Here is a 14,157-nt window from a genome sequence, read left to right on the forward strand (position 1 = left end):
TTAGCTTTTTAAATAGGGAGTTGGAGTTCTGATGCAACTGTCCTCACTGCAGGCCCACTCCGAGCCGGAGAGGAGGGGCTTTGCGTTGCTGGCCCACACCCCGCCCTCCCTGCCGGACCTGCCCCGCCTTCTCCTAGAGCCAGCCTGCCTGGCTGGGCCAGACACGGGCAGCCTGCCCCGCAGCTCAGCGTTCAGGTCCCAGAGGTTCATAATCAGATGGCAGTGATGTTAGGGTGCTGGAGCCAGGCGTGTTCCCAGCTCAGGTTGCTGAATCCCCAGTAGGGACCCTGAGCTCATGGAGAGAAGGGCTGACTACTGAGATGGACATTTGTCCAGAATACAGAGGCCCTGAGGTACTGCCAGGGGACAGCAAGGTGCTGGGCCTTGGGAATGACCCCACAGCATCCAGTGGGAGCAGAGTGTGGTCCCACAGCCCCACAGCATGTCGTACCCACCCCCCATCCCCCAGCATCACCTTTTGTGGCATCTGCTGTCAGAAGTACGTGAAGGCCAACATCTCGGAGCAGTCCGCCACCACCGTGCGCTACACCATGAAGATGCTGGCGAGCGGGGCCGAGACGATCATCTTCATGTTTCTGGGCATGTCAGCGGTGAACACCTCCTTCTGGGTGTGGAATACAGCCTTTGTGCTCCTGACGCTGGTCTTCATCTCCGTGTACCGAGCCATTGGTGAGGGCATGGGCAGCGGGCAGGGGGGATGACCGGGGAGGTGGGGGACAGGGTGGGGATGGGGGAACTGCGGGTGATGAGGGGGAATAGAGAACCATGGGAGATGGTGGGGGACAATGGGGGTGGGGCACAAGGGCCGATAATGGGGCTGGGGTGATGGGGGATGGGAGGCGATAGAGGATGATGGGGAGATGGCAGGAAGACAGCGAGGGGGGGACATAGGGACGGGCCATGGCGAGTCTGTGGGGAACCAGCAACTTGGCATTTGCCCCCCGCCCAGTGAAGGGGAGCCCCAGGTGGACCGTCAGTAGTCCTCAGTGAAGGCTCAGGCCTTATTGTGGCCTCACCCCAGTGATTCCCAGGTAGGATTCAGGTCAGGATGGAAGGTTCCCGAACCCAGGGGAGCCTGTCTGGTTTCCCACTGACTCATTCTGGATGTGGCAGAGTGACGTGGGGGCAGTGCTGTCACTAAGGAAATGGACCGTGGCACGTGCGAGGCAGGAGACCCCGCTGCCCTCACCTAGCGCATGTCACCATCCATGGTGTGTGCTGCCTTGGGGACCTTGATGGGGGCCCTGTGAGGGCAAGAGGCTCTCAGTGATCACACCCACTCTTCCCCCAGCCCCCGAGACTAAGGGCTCCGTAGGACACGTGGGGCAGGGTCACTCGCTTCCTGCTGCCCTCAGCAGTGGCCTTTGGTCCCGGAGCTGCCTGAGGCATCAAGAGGCCAGGCCTCAGCCTGCACAGCCTTAGTCCCACAGAGACCTGACCTGAGACCGTCAGAGCTGCCCAGCAGCCCGACACCTCACACTCGGGGAGTTCAGAGTGTCCCCAGACAAAGGCACGGTTCCATAGTGGAACAAGGGACAGGGGGTGAGCAGGGCCACAGGGTGGAATTGTCACCATCCCCTGTGCTAGATGCTGCTGTCGCCTGTCACTGCCTTCCGTCCTGGAAGGGAATTCCTAAATGCTACCTTTCGAGTGCAGCAGCTGCCGGGGAGGGTGATGGCGGGCGCATGGCCCTCTGTGGAAGCTGAGCGCGGGCCTGGCCCCTGCAGGTGTTGTCCTGCAGACGTGGATTCTGAACCGGTACCGCATGGTGCAGCTGGAGATCATCGACCAGGTGGTCATGTCCTACGGCGGCCTGCGCGGGGCTGTGGCTTTTGCCCTGGTGGTCCTTCTGGATGAGAAAAAGGTCAAGGAGAAGAATCTCTTTGTCAGCACCACCATCATCGTCATCTACTTCACTGTCATCTTCCAGGTAACCTCTCCGCACGGGCCCAGCCACACCTCGCTGTCCTGACGGCCCTCCACGTCCCGAGCCCGCCGGCCACAGGGCGCAGGCCGCACCGTCACCGTGCTCTCCAGAGAGCCTTTCCAGGCTCCAGGCCCTAATTGCATTTTATAATTTTAGTAACTAGGAGCTGTTTTGTAGGTTTTCATGTGGCCTCACAGGGGACGCAGCACAATTTGGCTTAAAAATATCCTTCCTTAGCTGTCACTGGTTAACAGAGCCCCAGTTCATAATTTATCACCCCACTTGGCCTTGCTTTAGGCTCTTCTGCGGAGCTGGTTTCAGGTCCCCAAGAGGTGCAGGGGCTGTTGTGGGGGATCATCTCTGCAGGGAAGGTCGCAAACCAGCCGGGTCCCTGGATAAGGGCAGACCGCTTCACCCCGTGTGGGTGTGGGATCACACACGGGGGGCCCAGCAGGCTGGAGCGGGGTGCCGTGGGGCCTGTCCCGGCTGCCAGGGTCAGTGTGCCCCCCTCTCCCAGGGCCTGACCATCAAGCCCCTGGTGCAGTGGCTGAAGGTGAAGAGGAGTGAGCACCATGAGCCCAAACTCAATGAGAAGCTGCATGGCCGGGTAAGGGGGTGGGGGAAGGGAGGAAGAGAATGGGGGCAGGGGAGAGGGCGGGGGAGGGGGAGCGGTGGGAGAAGGGGGGACATGGGGAGGAGCACAGGAAGGGTGTCAAGTGACACTGACCCTCCTGTGTGTTGTGTAAAGGCCTTTGACCACATCCTGTCGGCCATTGAGGACATATCAGGGCAAATAGGACACAATTATCTCAGAGACAAGTAAGTGGCTGGTGTGGCCCCTGACTGGATGAGAGGGGAAACTTGGGAGGTGTTTTTGCCTCAGTTGTTCACTTCCCTGCCTCCTCCTTTATTCAATGACTGATTGATAGACCTTCAGGGGAAAGAGAACGCTGCCTTTCACTTGAACCCTGATCCCCACAAGACTCTATGAAGAACACTGAACTCAAAAGAAGCCAAAATGTTCAGGTCCCCCCGCCTTCCTCCCCCCGGGACCCTCCTCCCCTTCCTCTGCTTGGAGCCCCTCCTACCCCGGTGTCCCCCTCCTCCAGGGCACTGAGCCTCTTCTGAAAGTTCCTCTTCAAGTCAGGCCTGGCCACTTCCTCTTCTGACCAAAACAACTGGTCACTGTTCTGTGTTGAGTTTAAAAAACTATTTCTGGGCAGCCTGATTCTCTCTAAGTGTGAGAGCTGAGGGGGATGGGGCAGGTTTCCTCCCCCGACCTGTGCCTCATGCAGGTACCTCGTGCCTGACACCGTAGCCAAGGATCAGGGCCCCTGCCCTCACCTGGTGCCACCCTGTCCTCAGTCCACCTTTCTGGCGGCTTACATAGTCACTTGGAAAACTCTCTGCAATATCAAATTAATTGAGAAAACAGAACTCACAATTTTATGTACATTCTTATAACAATTGTCATCAGATAAGAAAGTAGGAACAAAGTACAGAATTGTAAAATAAGCATGATTTCTTTTATTTTAAAACTTGCCTTTGGGCTGTTATAAATAGTACATAAAAATCAGTGAGAGGAAACGGGGTGTTCTGTGTCCACCCAGCTCCGGGAGACCACGTTTGGTGAGCCTGGGTAATGGGCGGGGAATGGGCTGCCCTGTCCTCCCTGGGCCTCACCCACAGCCCTCCGGGTGCTCACATTGTCTGGTTCCATCCCCCAGGTGGTCCAATTTTGACAGGAGATTCCTCAGCAAAATCCTTATGAGGAGATCGGCCCAAAAGTCACGAGATCGAATTCTGAATGTTTTCCATGAGCTCAACTTGAAGGATGCCATCAGCTACGTGGCCGAGGTACAAGACACTCCACATGTTCTGTGTGCTGGAGGTGGGGACTGACACAGGACCCAGACCTGGGACATGGGCAGCCACTGGGTTCTTCCTGCACCTAAGGCCATGGGGTCGGTGGGGAGGCAGTTGCAGGCAGCACCGTGCTATTCTTGATGGCCCACCTGCAAGTCTACATGAAGCTCATGAGTCCTCCAATATCTCAGGGAAAGGTCATGTCACAGTTCTCTCTCACTTATGGGAAACTGAGGCATAGAACCCTCCCCCACCACTCTGTAGGACATTATGATGCCAGGGGATCTGACCTCTGTGCAGGTAGGGGGTTTTGGTGGCCATAATGGCTCTCAACACACAGGCACACAGACACATGCTCATGCATGCACACATACCCACATGCATATTTGAGTGTGCACACACAGGGGGAAGCAGCAAGGATGTCTTCTCGAGTCCCATGGGTAAGGATGGAACAAACCCATGTGCAGGCTATGGTTCTAAAGTAGCCTTCTCAACATCTCATCCCTCCCGGTGAGCGGGACTCTCTTGCATTCACAGAGTCCCCCAGCTTCTCCAAGCAAATGCGTCCAACCCCAGGTCTCAGGGAAAGCTCTGCACTCCCATGCATCCAGGGTGTGGCATCAATGAGCAGGGCTCAGGGAGCACGTGGGTGCATAAGGGACAGGCTTGCTTTGTGGGCTGCGAGGTGATGCCCAGCATCTCGCTGTTTCTGACACCAGCTGCCAAGGGGCAGCTTCCAGACACTTACAGTCAGGACCAGGATGTGTCAGATGGGACACAGTTGTGGTGGGTCTCAGGTCTAATTCTCCCCCTTCCTGGGATATCCTGCCCAGCTGGCCTTTCCCCCGGTGGCCACACACCTCCTGGCAGTGCTTGCTGGCCTTCCAGTGCACACATGCGATCACTGCACGGCCATTACATTGATCACCAGGCCACCTCTGCCATATGCATATCTCCACGCATGCCCCAAGTCCCAAGGTCGCCTGGTGCCCTGCACATGCCTAGCTCTAGGCAGGTCCCAAGCTTGCTTCTTATTAGCCCCCAGTGTGTGACCTGTGACAGTGGCTTCCAGGCTGCCCCACATGGCCGTGCTGGGCACCGCTGCCCACAGAGACACCCAATATTCACAGCAGCAGGGTCACTTTAGACCCCTGACCGGGCCCCCTCTGAGGGGCTATGACGAGGCAATCCCTACCTTCCCTCTGATCCCTTGGAACCTGCAGGTGCCATGCCTTCCCTCTGTCCTTTCTCGTGCCAGCTGAGGTCACACAGAGCCTGGCGAGCTGGGAATCTCAGCAAACCCAGTGGCCTCCACACAGAGGTGCAGTTAGGGGACTGTAAACATCTGTTTGTTCAGAGGGAAAATGACTGCTGCCTCCGCTGGGCTCCTCTACCCCACACATGCCAGGCATTTGAGGCCCAAGTCACTCAGAGGGACCAGGCGCTCCTGGCAGAGGAGCTGGGGGCCATGGGGAAATGAGGAGAGGGTCCCCTCAACCATCCACTGACCCAAGGCCTCGCCAGCCCTGTGCCGTGGAAACCCCAACCCACAGGCTCTAGACTGCCACCCTCCATGAGGGTGACACAGGCTCCTGGCAAGGTCCCCAGCCTCACCTCTGCCTGCTGCTCGCCACATGCAGCGCCCCAGCCCCTGACTGTGCCCATGGGCTCCTCCCCTGGTCAGGCCTGTTCAGACGACACCAGGGTGTGGCCTGTGCACCTTGCTGTCTGCTCCCAGCAGGTTGGTCCCACCCAGCCACACTTCCCAGCTCCAAGCCCCTCCCCTAAGGGGCACCCCCAGCTTATGGCCCAGCCCGCACCAACAGGAGCCAGGCTGTGAATTTTGTTCCTGTCAGGCGTTGCTCTGTATGATCTCAATCTGAAGGTTCAATTCCAGAGGGTTCCCTCCTTGGACAAATGAGGACAGCTGGTTTGGATCCCCAGTGGGGACAGGAGCCACCTTCCTAATCCCAGGGGGATCTCTCATGCTTTCCCAACTGCCCCTGCCTTGCAGTGCCCAGTGAGGTGCTGTGTCCTTTGCACACAGTTGCACCCTCATTTTCTCTTCATTACAATGGCTAACGGACCGCTTAGCCCAGGCAAGGCCTTGGCTGTTTCCTCTGAAATCTCAGCTCTGCAGGTGGAGAGGAGTCCTGGATCCAGGAACAGGGCGACGTGGTTCCAGCACTTCGGGCTTCCCTGGGCTCTGTCCGAGTGCCTGGCCTGGCCTGGCCTGGGGTGCTCCCTGTCCTTGCTTACGCAGGCTGTCCCCTTACAGGGAGAGCGCCGCGGGTCCCTGGCCTTCATTCGCTCCCCCAGCACTGACAACGTGGTCAACGTAGACTTCAGCACGCCACGCCCCTCGACCGTGGAGGCCTCTGTCTCCTACCTGCTGTACGTGCCCAAGTTCACCCAGGCTTCTCCCTGGAGGAGCCACCCCTCACCAGGGTGCCTCTCTCTGCGACCCTGGAGGCTGCTGTGGGCGGGAGGGGGTGGGTAGTCCTCACTCCTTGCGAGGACCTAATCACAGCCACACCAGGGGCCCCTCTGGGCAGACACCAGCCAACGGGCATCTTGGGGCCACTGAGCAGTGTAAAAGAGGCGAGTGGAGGCTCCCAGCCCGAACGCCTTCAGGGGTGGCACAGAGTGTGCAGAAGGGTGTGGAAACAGGTAGGTGCCAGGTGGTCCCCCTGCACAAATTCGCCATTATCACCCAAACGGTGGGTTAGTGTTGGCAGAGAGGGAGAGAGGGTGGCGCTCAGGAAAGCCAGGCAGCAGATTTGGGGCCAGAGCCACCTGCCTTAGCTGGGGCTTGTAGGCAGCGGAGGGCTGTTCTGAGCCTTGTTAGCCAGTGTCCCGTGCTGGGGAGAGGCAGCGGGCGCATGGGCTCACAGGCAGGCTCACGGCCGGGGCTTTAGAGTGGCTGTGGGAACCGCACACAGGTAAGGTCAGCCTTCAATGGGAGGCCTTCTAGGGGTCAGACCAAAATCCGCAGGGAGAGGACTCCCAGAATCAGCTTTCTAAGCAGTGGCTGGTGCCCAGGCCAGAGGGCACGGGGGCAGGAGGGCAGGCAGGAGAGCGATGGGGCTCTTGGACACTCCACGCGGTCTCGTGCAGGAGGGAAAATGTCAGTGCAGTGTGCCTAGACATGCAGTCCCTGGAGCAGAGGAGGAGGAGCATCCGTGACACAGAGGACATGATCACTCACCACACGCTGCAGCAGTACCTGTACAAGCCCCGGCAGGAGGTGAGCTTGCCAGGGAGTGGGGGTGCCTGCTCAGAGGCCTCCGGGATACCGGCCAGAGCGAGAGCCTCAGGTGGGGGCACAGGTCCTCCTCTCCTCTCCCTGGAATGAAGGGAGGAATCCTTGCCTTTAGGGAAGACGCCCCTCAGGCTGCAGGGTCAGGGTTCAGCCTACTAGCCGGTGGCCCTGGGGCTCTGCATTCCTGCGAGTCTGTCTGGCCAGCTTCGCGGGGAGCCTGCCCTGGGGCTGCACTGGAGCAGTGAGGTTGGGGTGCCTCCAGCTCTGCAGGTCACCACCGGCTGTGACTGTCCCTGTCACCGCTCCCCCTTCCCCAGTACAAACATCTCTACAGTCGACATGAGTTAACTCCAGAGGAAGACGAGAAGCAGGATAAGGAGATCTTCCACAGGACCATGAGGAAGCGCCTGGAGTCCTTCAAGTCGACCAAGCTGGGCATCAACCAGAACAAGAAGGCGGCCAAACTGTATAAGCGAGAGCGTGCCCAGAAGCGGGTGAGGGTGCTGAGCGAGGGACCGCAGGGCAAGGGGGACTGCGGGTTGGGGGTGCGGTGCGAGGGGACGCGTGGGGGGTTAAGGTCACCATGGGACCATGCTGGTCAGTGATGGAACCACCAATGCACCCCCTTCAGGGACAGGCCTGAGCAGGGAGGGGATCTGGGCTGTGGACCAGTGGGGCCTCCCAGGGACCATCTGCAGCCAGGGTCCCTGTGGTCGCTACACTTTTACCTGTAAGTGGTTTTATTCTGTTTTTCAGAGAAACAGCAGCATTCCCAATGGCAAACTGCCAATGGAGAGCCCCATACACAATTTCACCATTAAGGAAAAAGGTACCAATTGGGGCCACGCGGCAGCAATGCTTGTCAGCAGGAGTTCAGGGACATGAGCCAAGGGCGAGGCAGGGTGCAGGCGGCTGTCCTTGGAGGGAGACCCTTCGCCCAGCACCCAGGACCTTCTGCTGCAGGCTGCTGTCCTGCCTGTCAGAGTGGCAGTGATGACAACCCTCAGGGTGTGCTAGGAGCACTGGACCAGGGCCTTCTGCGTTCCCAGCCCATTTCCCTTGTGCTGCCCTTCCTTTGCCACCAGATTTGGAACTTTCAGACCCGGAGGAGACCCCCGACTATGATGCTGAGGAGATGAGCGGGGGTATCGAGTTCCTGGCGAATGTCACAAGGGATACAGCAACAGACTCCCCCTCAGGTGAGGGGCTAGGGGTGGCCTTCTGCCGACTCAGGAGTGAACAGTCATTGGACAGGAACAGTAGGACTGGGGCGGGGGGGTCCGTGGCTATGTAGCTGCCTGTGGCAGGCTGGGGGTTCTCTGCTCAGAGAGAAGGGAGCTCTCAACTATCCTGCCCATGGGTTAGGGAAAGAAAGCAGGGGGTAGAGAACCCCAAAGGCACATGACCCTGACCTTCCAGGTGACCTCCAGGTGATGGCCACAGGACGTGCTGGTGTCTGACCCCTGGGTACCACCCCCCATCTTGCCATCTCGGGTACACCTGGGAAGCTGATCAGCCACTGCCCTTTCTCCTAGGAATTGACAACCCTGTGTTCTCCCCGGATGAGGACTCGAGCATCCTGTCCAGGGTGCCGCCCTGGCAGTCTCCTGGGGAGACAGTGGTGCCCTCCCAGAGGGCCCGTGTGCAGATCCCCCAATCTCCGGGCAATTTCCATCGCCTGGCTCCCTTCCGCCTCAGCAGCAAGTCCGTGGACTCCTTCCTGATGGCCGAGGGTCCCAAGGAGCAGCCCCACACCACTCTGCCCGAGTCCACGCACATGTAACTGGCTCCATGCCCCTCCCGAGCCCCTAACACCTGCTCTCTCCTCAGCTCCTCTCTCCAGGCATCTATCTGCTTCTCTCTTGGCCCTGGACCTGAACCTCTGCCGACTTTCTCCAGCCGCTGCTCTTCCTCTTGCTAAGCCTGTTCCCACAAGCCTCTTGTTCTGGCTGAACATTTCTTAGGAGACTGAGTCGCTGCTTCTCCAGCTGGGATGTCAGGATCCAGAGCTGTTTGAGGATTTGACTGTTTTAGCTTATTGGTTAGAATTTTCTCTTAGATTGTCAGTTTGATTACTAGCTGCTCTGAGATAAGTTTTTAACCCGTGCAGTAAGCCCATGAATCTAAGCTGTGAGCTCAGAGATGCCTAGGCATGGCTGGGCTGGGGTCCTATGCGGACAGGGAACATCTGTTTTTCTCCCTGAAGGCCCTGGGAAAAGACCACATGACAGAAGTGAGTCCAGAAGAGAAGTTGCTGTTTCCTTTTACCCTCATCCAGAGAGGAGTGCAGCCAGTGTGCCTGCGCCCTTGCTGCAGGCCCTGTGGCGGGAGGGCCCTCCTAGATCAGGAGAGGAAGGAAGATGGCAAGAGAGGGTGGTGGATAAAAGAACAGGCCCCCTTTCAGTTGGTGCTGCAGTGGTGATATTCCTGGGTCCCAGAAGGTGCTGTCCCCACTTAGCCTTCTGCAGGGAAGGGGGTTCAGCCCCCTTGGGCAGGGTCTTGGGCGTGTCACATTTACCTTGAGCGCTGGTGGGAACATGGGAGGAAACGGAAAACAAGACTTCCCCCAGCGCAGGTTGGGCAGATTTGCTCATGGGGGTTTCGCCTGTTTTTCTCTTCTGTGGACGCTTGGAAAGGGGTGATTATCAGTCCAGCTGGGGGGACTCAGTCGTGCTGTCCCAGGGTGGCGAAGTGGTTTCTTGGCCTTTCTCCAGGATGTTTCTGGGACTAGAAGTGACCGGTCCACAGTGAAGAGTCTCGCACAGCCCCACTTCAGGTCCTGGCAGAGAGCTTGTGGGCAGGACCCCGCGGTGCTTCTATGCCCCTGTCTCCTCCTGGCTTCCTTCCTCTGGGGTCTTCTTGAACACCCTGGATCTCATTGCTGGGCTCTGTACGGTGGCAAGCAGAAGGGGGCACCTGTGGAGGGTCTGCAGAGTCAGGGTCTTACCTGGCCCTGTCACTGGGGATCCCGGTGGTCACACAGCCAGGGTGTGGCCTGCAAGTGTCCCAGAACACTGCGTGTGGTGGGGGTGGACCCCGGGCTGGGTCTATGAGGGTTCTCTTGTGCCCTCGGTGCCCAGCAATCACGCTGGTTTCTCCCGCAGGTGACACGGGCTCTGACACGCCGCTGACGGGACGCACGTCCCCACGCGAGGTACCGCCCGCCGCTGAGAAGCCTCCGCGCCTTCTCGCCCCACCCCCGCCCAACCCGGCCCCGGCCAGCGCGCCTCCGGCCCAGCCCACTGCCCAAAACCCGGCACCTGCCGGACAGCCCGACCTCGAACTGGGGGCGGGGCTTATGTCGGAGGCGGGGCCTACCCCGGGGGCGGGGCTGGAGCGCAGGGGGCTGCCGAGCGCGCATGCGAGGTCGGCGGCGGCGCGCCGGGTGCAAAGCCGGCGCTCGTTCCAGCGGCCCCGCGCACGCCGCCGTCCGGCACTACTCAAGCTCGCGTCGCTGCAGCCGTCGTGCCACGCGCCGCCGCACGCACTGGAGCAGGAGGAGACGCCCCTGTGACGGACGCAACCTCCCGGGTGTCCCCTCCGTGGCCTTGACCCGGGGGTGTTCTCCTAGCCTTGCCTACCTGGGGTCTTCCCGCCGAGGCCTGGGGTAGCCTTGGGCGCCACCACTCACCCTCATCCAGAGCCTCGGTGTGGGCTCAGCAGGAGAAGAACCAAATGTCTGCAAGGCCTGAACCTCGAAATTCCTTGGCGCCACCTGCAGAATGCAGAGGAGCCCCTGTGGGGCAGGAAGTGGATAGAGGCCAAGCCTCCCGCTTCTGGGAGATCTGGGCAGGTGCCCTTTAAAGGAGACTGCCTCGTGGGTCCTTCTGTACACCTGTCCTGGCTTTGAACTGAGTGGGCACTTAGTACTGTTTTCGCTGTCATCCCTGACTCAGGGACTGGAAGTGCCCTGGGACTCGAGTCCAGGCTCCATGTTTGAGTTCTTTTCACTTTTAATGTCCCTTCTCTCTCTCATCAGTACTGTCAGGGAAACTGATACCCAAGCAAAATATTTGCCCACCATGATACCAACCTGATTCCAGGCCTGGCTGGCCTCTCTCAGGGCCCCAGAAGGTCAGAAGCCCTGACTCCAGCACCAATTCACAGGGCGAGGGGTTGGTGATACCATGTCCACTAATCAGTCCTGTGAACCACCTGCAACCTCATGGACTGGGTACAATTGCTGAAACATTTGTTTGTTCATCCTTTTTGTGTTGAGTCTTCTAGAGCCCAGCACTTGTCCTGCCTGGTCTCAGTGCGGCAGCCTCTGGGTACTGTGCTCAAATATCTGCTCTTTGTCCTGAGCTGCCCCACCTGAAACTGGCAGATGGCCCAGGCTGGGTTAGAGGTTGCACTGGCTGCATGGGAGTCCCCACACAGCTCCTCCTAAGTCAAGCGGGGCCTTCATTTAGCAAACAACTATTGTTTAGAAATACAGCCAGTCCTTAAGTGGACCTGGGCCCTCCTAACCACAGCTGGGGGAAGCTGGTAGAAGTTCTGTCCTTGGGAGCTGCTTTTTTTATGGAGAACTAAGGGGACTTGGAGAGAGGTTCAGACCCTTGCAGGACCCCTAGCCCTGTACTGAGGACAATGTCGCACAGACCACCCATCACCTCCTCCAGGGTTTCAGACATGTGGCCTTAGAGTTCCACCAGGCCTCTAAAAGGAGACCATTGTCTAACTGTCCTGCAGGGAGCAGTCAGCCAGGGAAGGGGCTGCCGAGTTGGTCCTCATCTGCCCACCCATTCCTCAGAGGTAAGGTTTTGTATGAAGACGAGGTAATGAAGGATTAAAGGGACAGTGGACTTCAGGGCACTCCTAGAGGCTTTTCTAAAGAAGCCACTCTCTGCTCTGCTCTGCTCAGGAAAGACTTCATGCTGTATTCAAGTTCTCAGCCACCACGGGTGAGGATTACTAGCAGTTTGTAGTGTTTTCATGGTGCACATTGAGTCCCTGATGGAAAAGTCTCTGCAATTTGCCGTTCATAGCTTTGCTGTTGAGAAAAACAAGTGACAACAAAAGGAACATTCAGTGTGGTGTCTGTTCACCAACACAGAGGAGGCTTTTTATCTGGAGGGGAGCAGAGCTGCCCATTATTTGAATAATTAGCTCAGTCGTCACAGATAAAGGAGTGACAGTTGGTTTTCAGTAGCTGTTCCCCACACTTTGCAACCATATTAATCAACTCTGAGAGCAAGAGACCCAGCAATAATCTGCACAACAAAACCTGTCCATTTAGTGCCCTCAGGCCAGCCAGCACTGAGCCAGAGCCACCAACAGCAACTTTAGGAAGGCAACGCTCTCTCCACTCCCTGCAGGAGTGGTTCATCCAGAGCAGGCTGGGTCCAGGAGCAGATGGTCATCTGGGGTCCACAGCCCAGCCAGTCTGGCACCTCCAGCTGCCTTAACAACTCCCCTGGACCACTGGATCCAAATCCATTTTCCGGCTGCAAGGCCAGAGGCTGAGTCGCATAAAACGGCTCAGGCAGTTCCTGGACACCCTCCTCGCCCCACTCAACACTCAACTTCTCAGGGGTGAACCCATTTGACAAATATCTCCGGGACAAACCCTTCAGCCCTGTGCTTCTATGGTGGGTGGGCAGATCTTCTGTTTGTTGAACTGCACAGTCTAAGCACAGCCATAATGGAACTGAAGTTCCAGACATGAAACCTCACAGAACCCCACACCCCACATTTCAGTGATCACAAGACAACTCCATCTGTCGACCCAGTGTTATAAACCCTAGTACTGTGGATACATTTCATAAATGAGAATCCTAGCTCTTCTTGTCACTGTAAAACAGAATGTAAACACTGTCTTATGAATGTATTTCCTTAGGAAAACTGTTGTAAAAATTTTTATTAGGAAAGAATTCCTATTTATTTAATACTGAACTTTGGCCTACTTTGTGGTAGACTATAAAGCACACAAAATTAGGAGTCACTGTTTCTCACTTCTCTAACTTCTTGAAAATAATTTTGTCACGGTGCTCCTGTACTGTGTACTATTGATCTATTGTGAAAGATTTTTAAAGCAAGAATGTCACTGAAATTGGAATGGAAGTATATTATAAATTATGAGTGATGAAATTGTGAATTTAATTTTGTGAAAATGATCTTAGTTAAACTTTGTGTAGCCCTAATCACAATCGATGTGCCTTAAAGGGCCCCCCGATGTGCTGTTGGCAGTGTCCAGGCAGGGGGCCCATTACAGACCCTGCCACAACTGCCTGATCAAATCTATTAAAAAAATTCAAGGCATTTCGTGGTGCACACTTTATCAATGAGAAATCGTATCAAGGAGAATGTAAGCAGCAGTCTCCTGAAGGCAGACATTCCTCTGGCTCTGGAATTAACATGGACATGTGTGTATACATAACTGTATGCGTGGGGGGGGGGGGCGGGAAGCAGGGGTCCTTCTGGATGGTAGGAGGTTGCTGGCCACACAGCGGTGGGCACAGGCCGAGCCCTGGAAACTGGTTCCTCCTCAGCCGAGGCAGGTGGACACTGCCACTCACTTGCTCGTCAGTAAACAGAGAGGGACAGGCCCAAGAAGGATGGGAGCCAACATTGACCCAGACTAAGTGGGAGGATGAAGCAACTGAAACATCAAGGCGGGGTGAGCCTGGGGCTGAAACAAGAGCTGGACGGGACAACGGGGTCCACAGCCTAATGAACAAGGAGCACCTCTGCAGAGTCAAGATAAGACTAGTTGGAAAGGCACAGATGTGGGTGGGCCCGAGAGATGGAGCCCTGTGCTGTCCCGTAAATGTCCCAGTGGATACCACCTCCCAGGTGAGTCCCACCTCTCAGGAGAATCCCATCCCTCAGGTTTGCCCCATCCCCCAAGTGGACCCACACAGAGCAGCACAGGCAATCACCTCTAGCAGGTCATCCTTGAGGTCTTGGTGTCAGAGAGACACACCTTTTAATAGTTAAAAATTTTGAATGTCTATTATAAAAAGAAAATAGTGGATCAAAGTCAAGTCCATAGATACCATTTCAGTTGATAGGAAGGAGCTTCCTGAGGCTGTCATAGGAATCACCACAAACTGGTGGCTTAAAAACAATTTTATGGCCA

At 57.0% G+C, this 14,157-nt stretch overlaps 1 protein-coding gene across 1 annotated transcript in view; it reads left to right on the forward strand.

Moving 5' to 3' along the window:
• SLC9A3 (solute carrier family 9 member A3) overlaps positions 1-8,886 on the forward strand; it is a 44,881-nt gene extending 35,995 nt beyond the window's left edge. The window contains exons 6-16 of the mRNA XM_054578362.1: positions 470-690; positions 1,749-1,951; positions 2,466-2,555; positions 2,697-2,767; positions 3,676-3,805; positions 6,093-6,208; positions 6,932-7,061; positions 7,394-7,570; positions 7,833-7,905; positions 8,162-8,275; positions 8,612-8,886. Coding sequence (XP_054434337.1) covers positions 470-690; positions 1,749-1,951; positions 2,466-2,555; positions 2,697-2,767; positions 3,676-3,805; positions 6,093-6,208; positions 6,932-7,061; positions 7,394-7,570; positions 7,833-7,905; positions 8,162-8,275; positions 8,612-8,859 — 1,573 coding nt within the window. The 3' untranslated portion in view covers positions 8,860-8,886. The remainder of the gene's footprint in view (positions 1-469; positions 691-1,748; positions 1,952-2,465; positions 2,556-2,696; positions 2,768-3,675; positions 3,806-6,092; positions 6,209-6,931; positions 7,062-7,393; positions 7,571-7,832; positions 7,906-8,161; positions 8,276-8,611) is intronic.
• The last annotated feature ends 5,271 nt before the right edge of the window (positions 8,887-14,157 follow it).

Source organism: Pteronotus mesoamericanus, unplaced genomic scaffold (genome assembly GCF_021234165.1).
Source record: "Pteronotus mesoamericanus isolate MK-2021 breed Mesoamerican mustached bat unplaced genomic scaffold, CSHL_Meso_final contig_50, whole genome shotgun sequence".
NCBI lineage: Eukaryota > Metazoa > Chordata > Mammalia > Chiroptera > Mormoopidae > Pteronotus > Pteronotus mesoamericanus.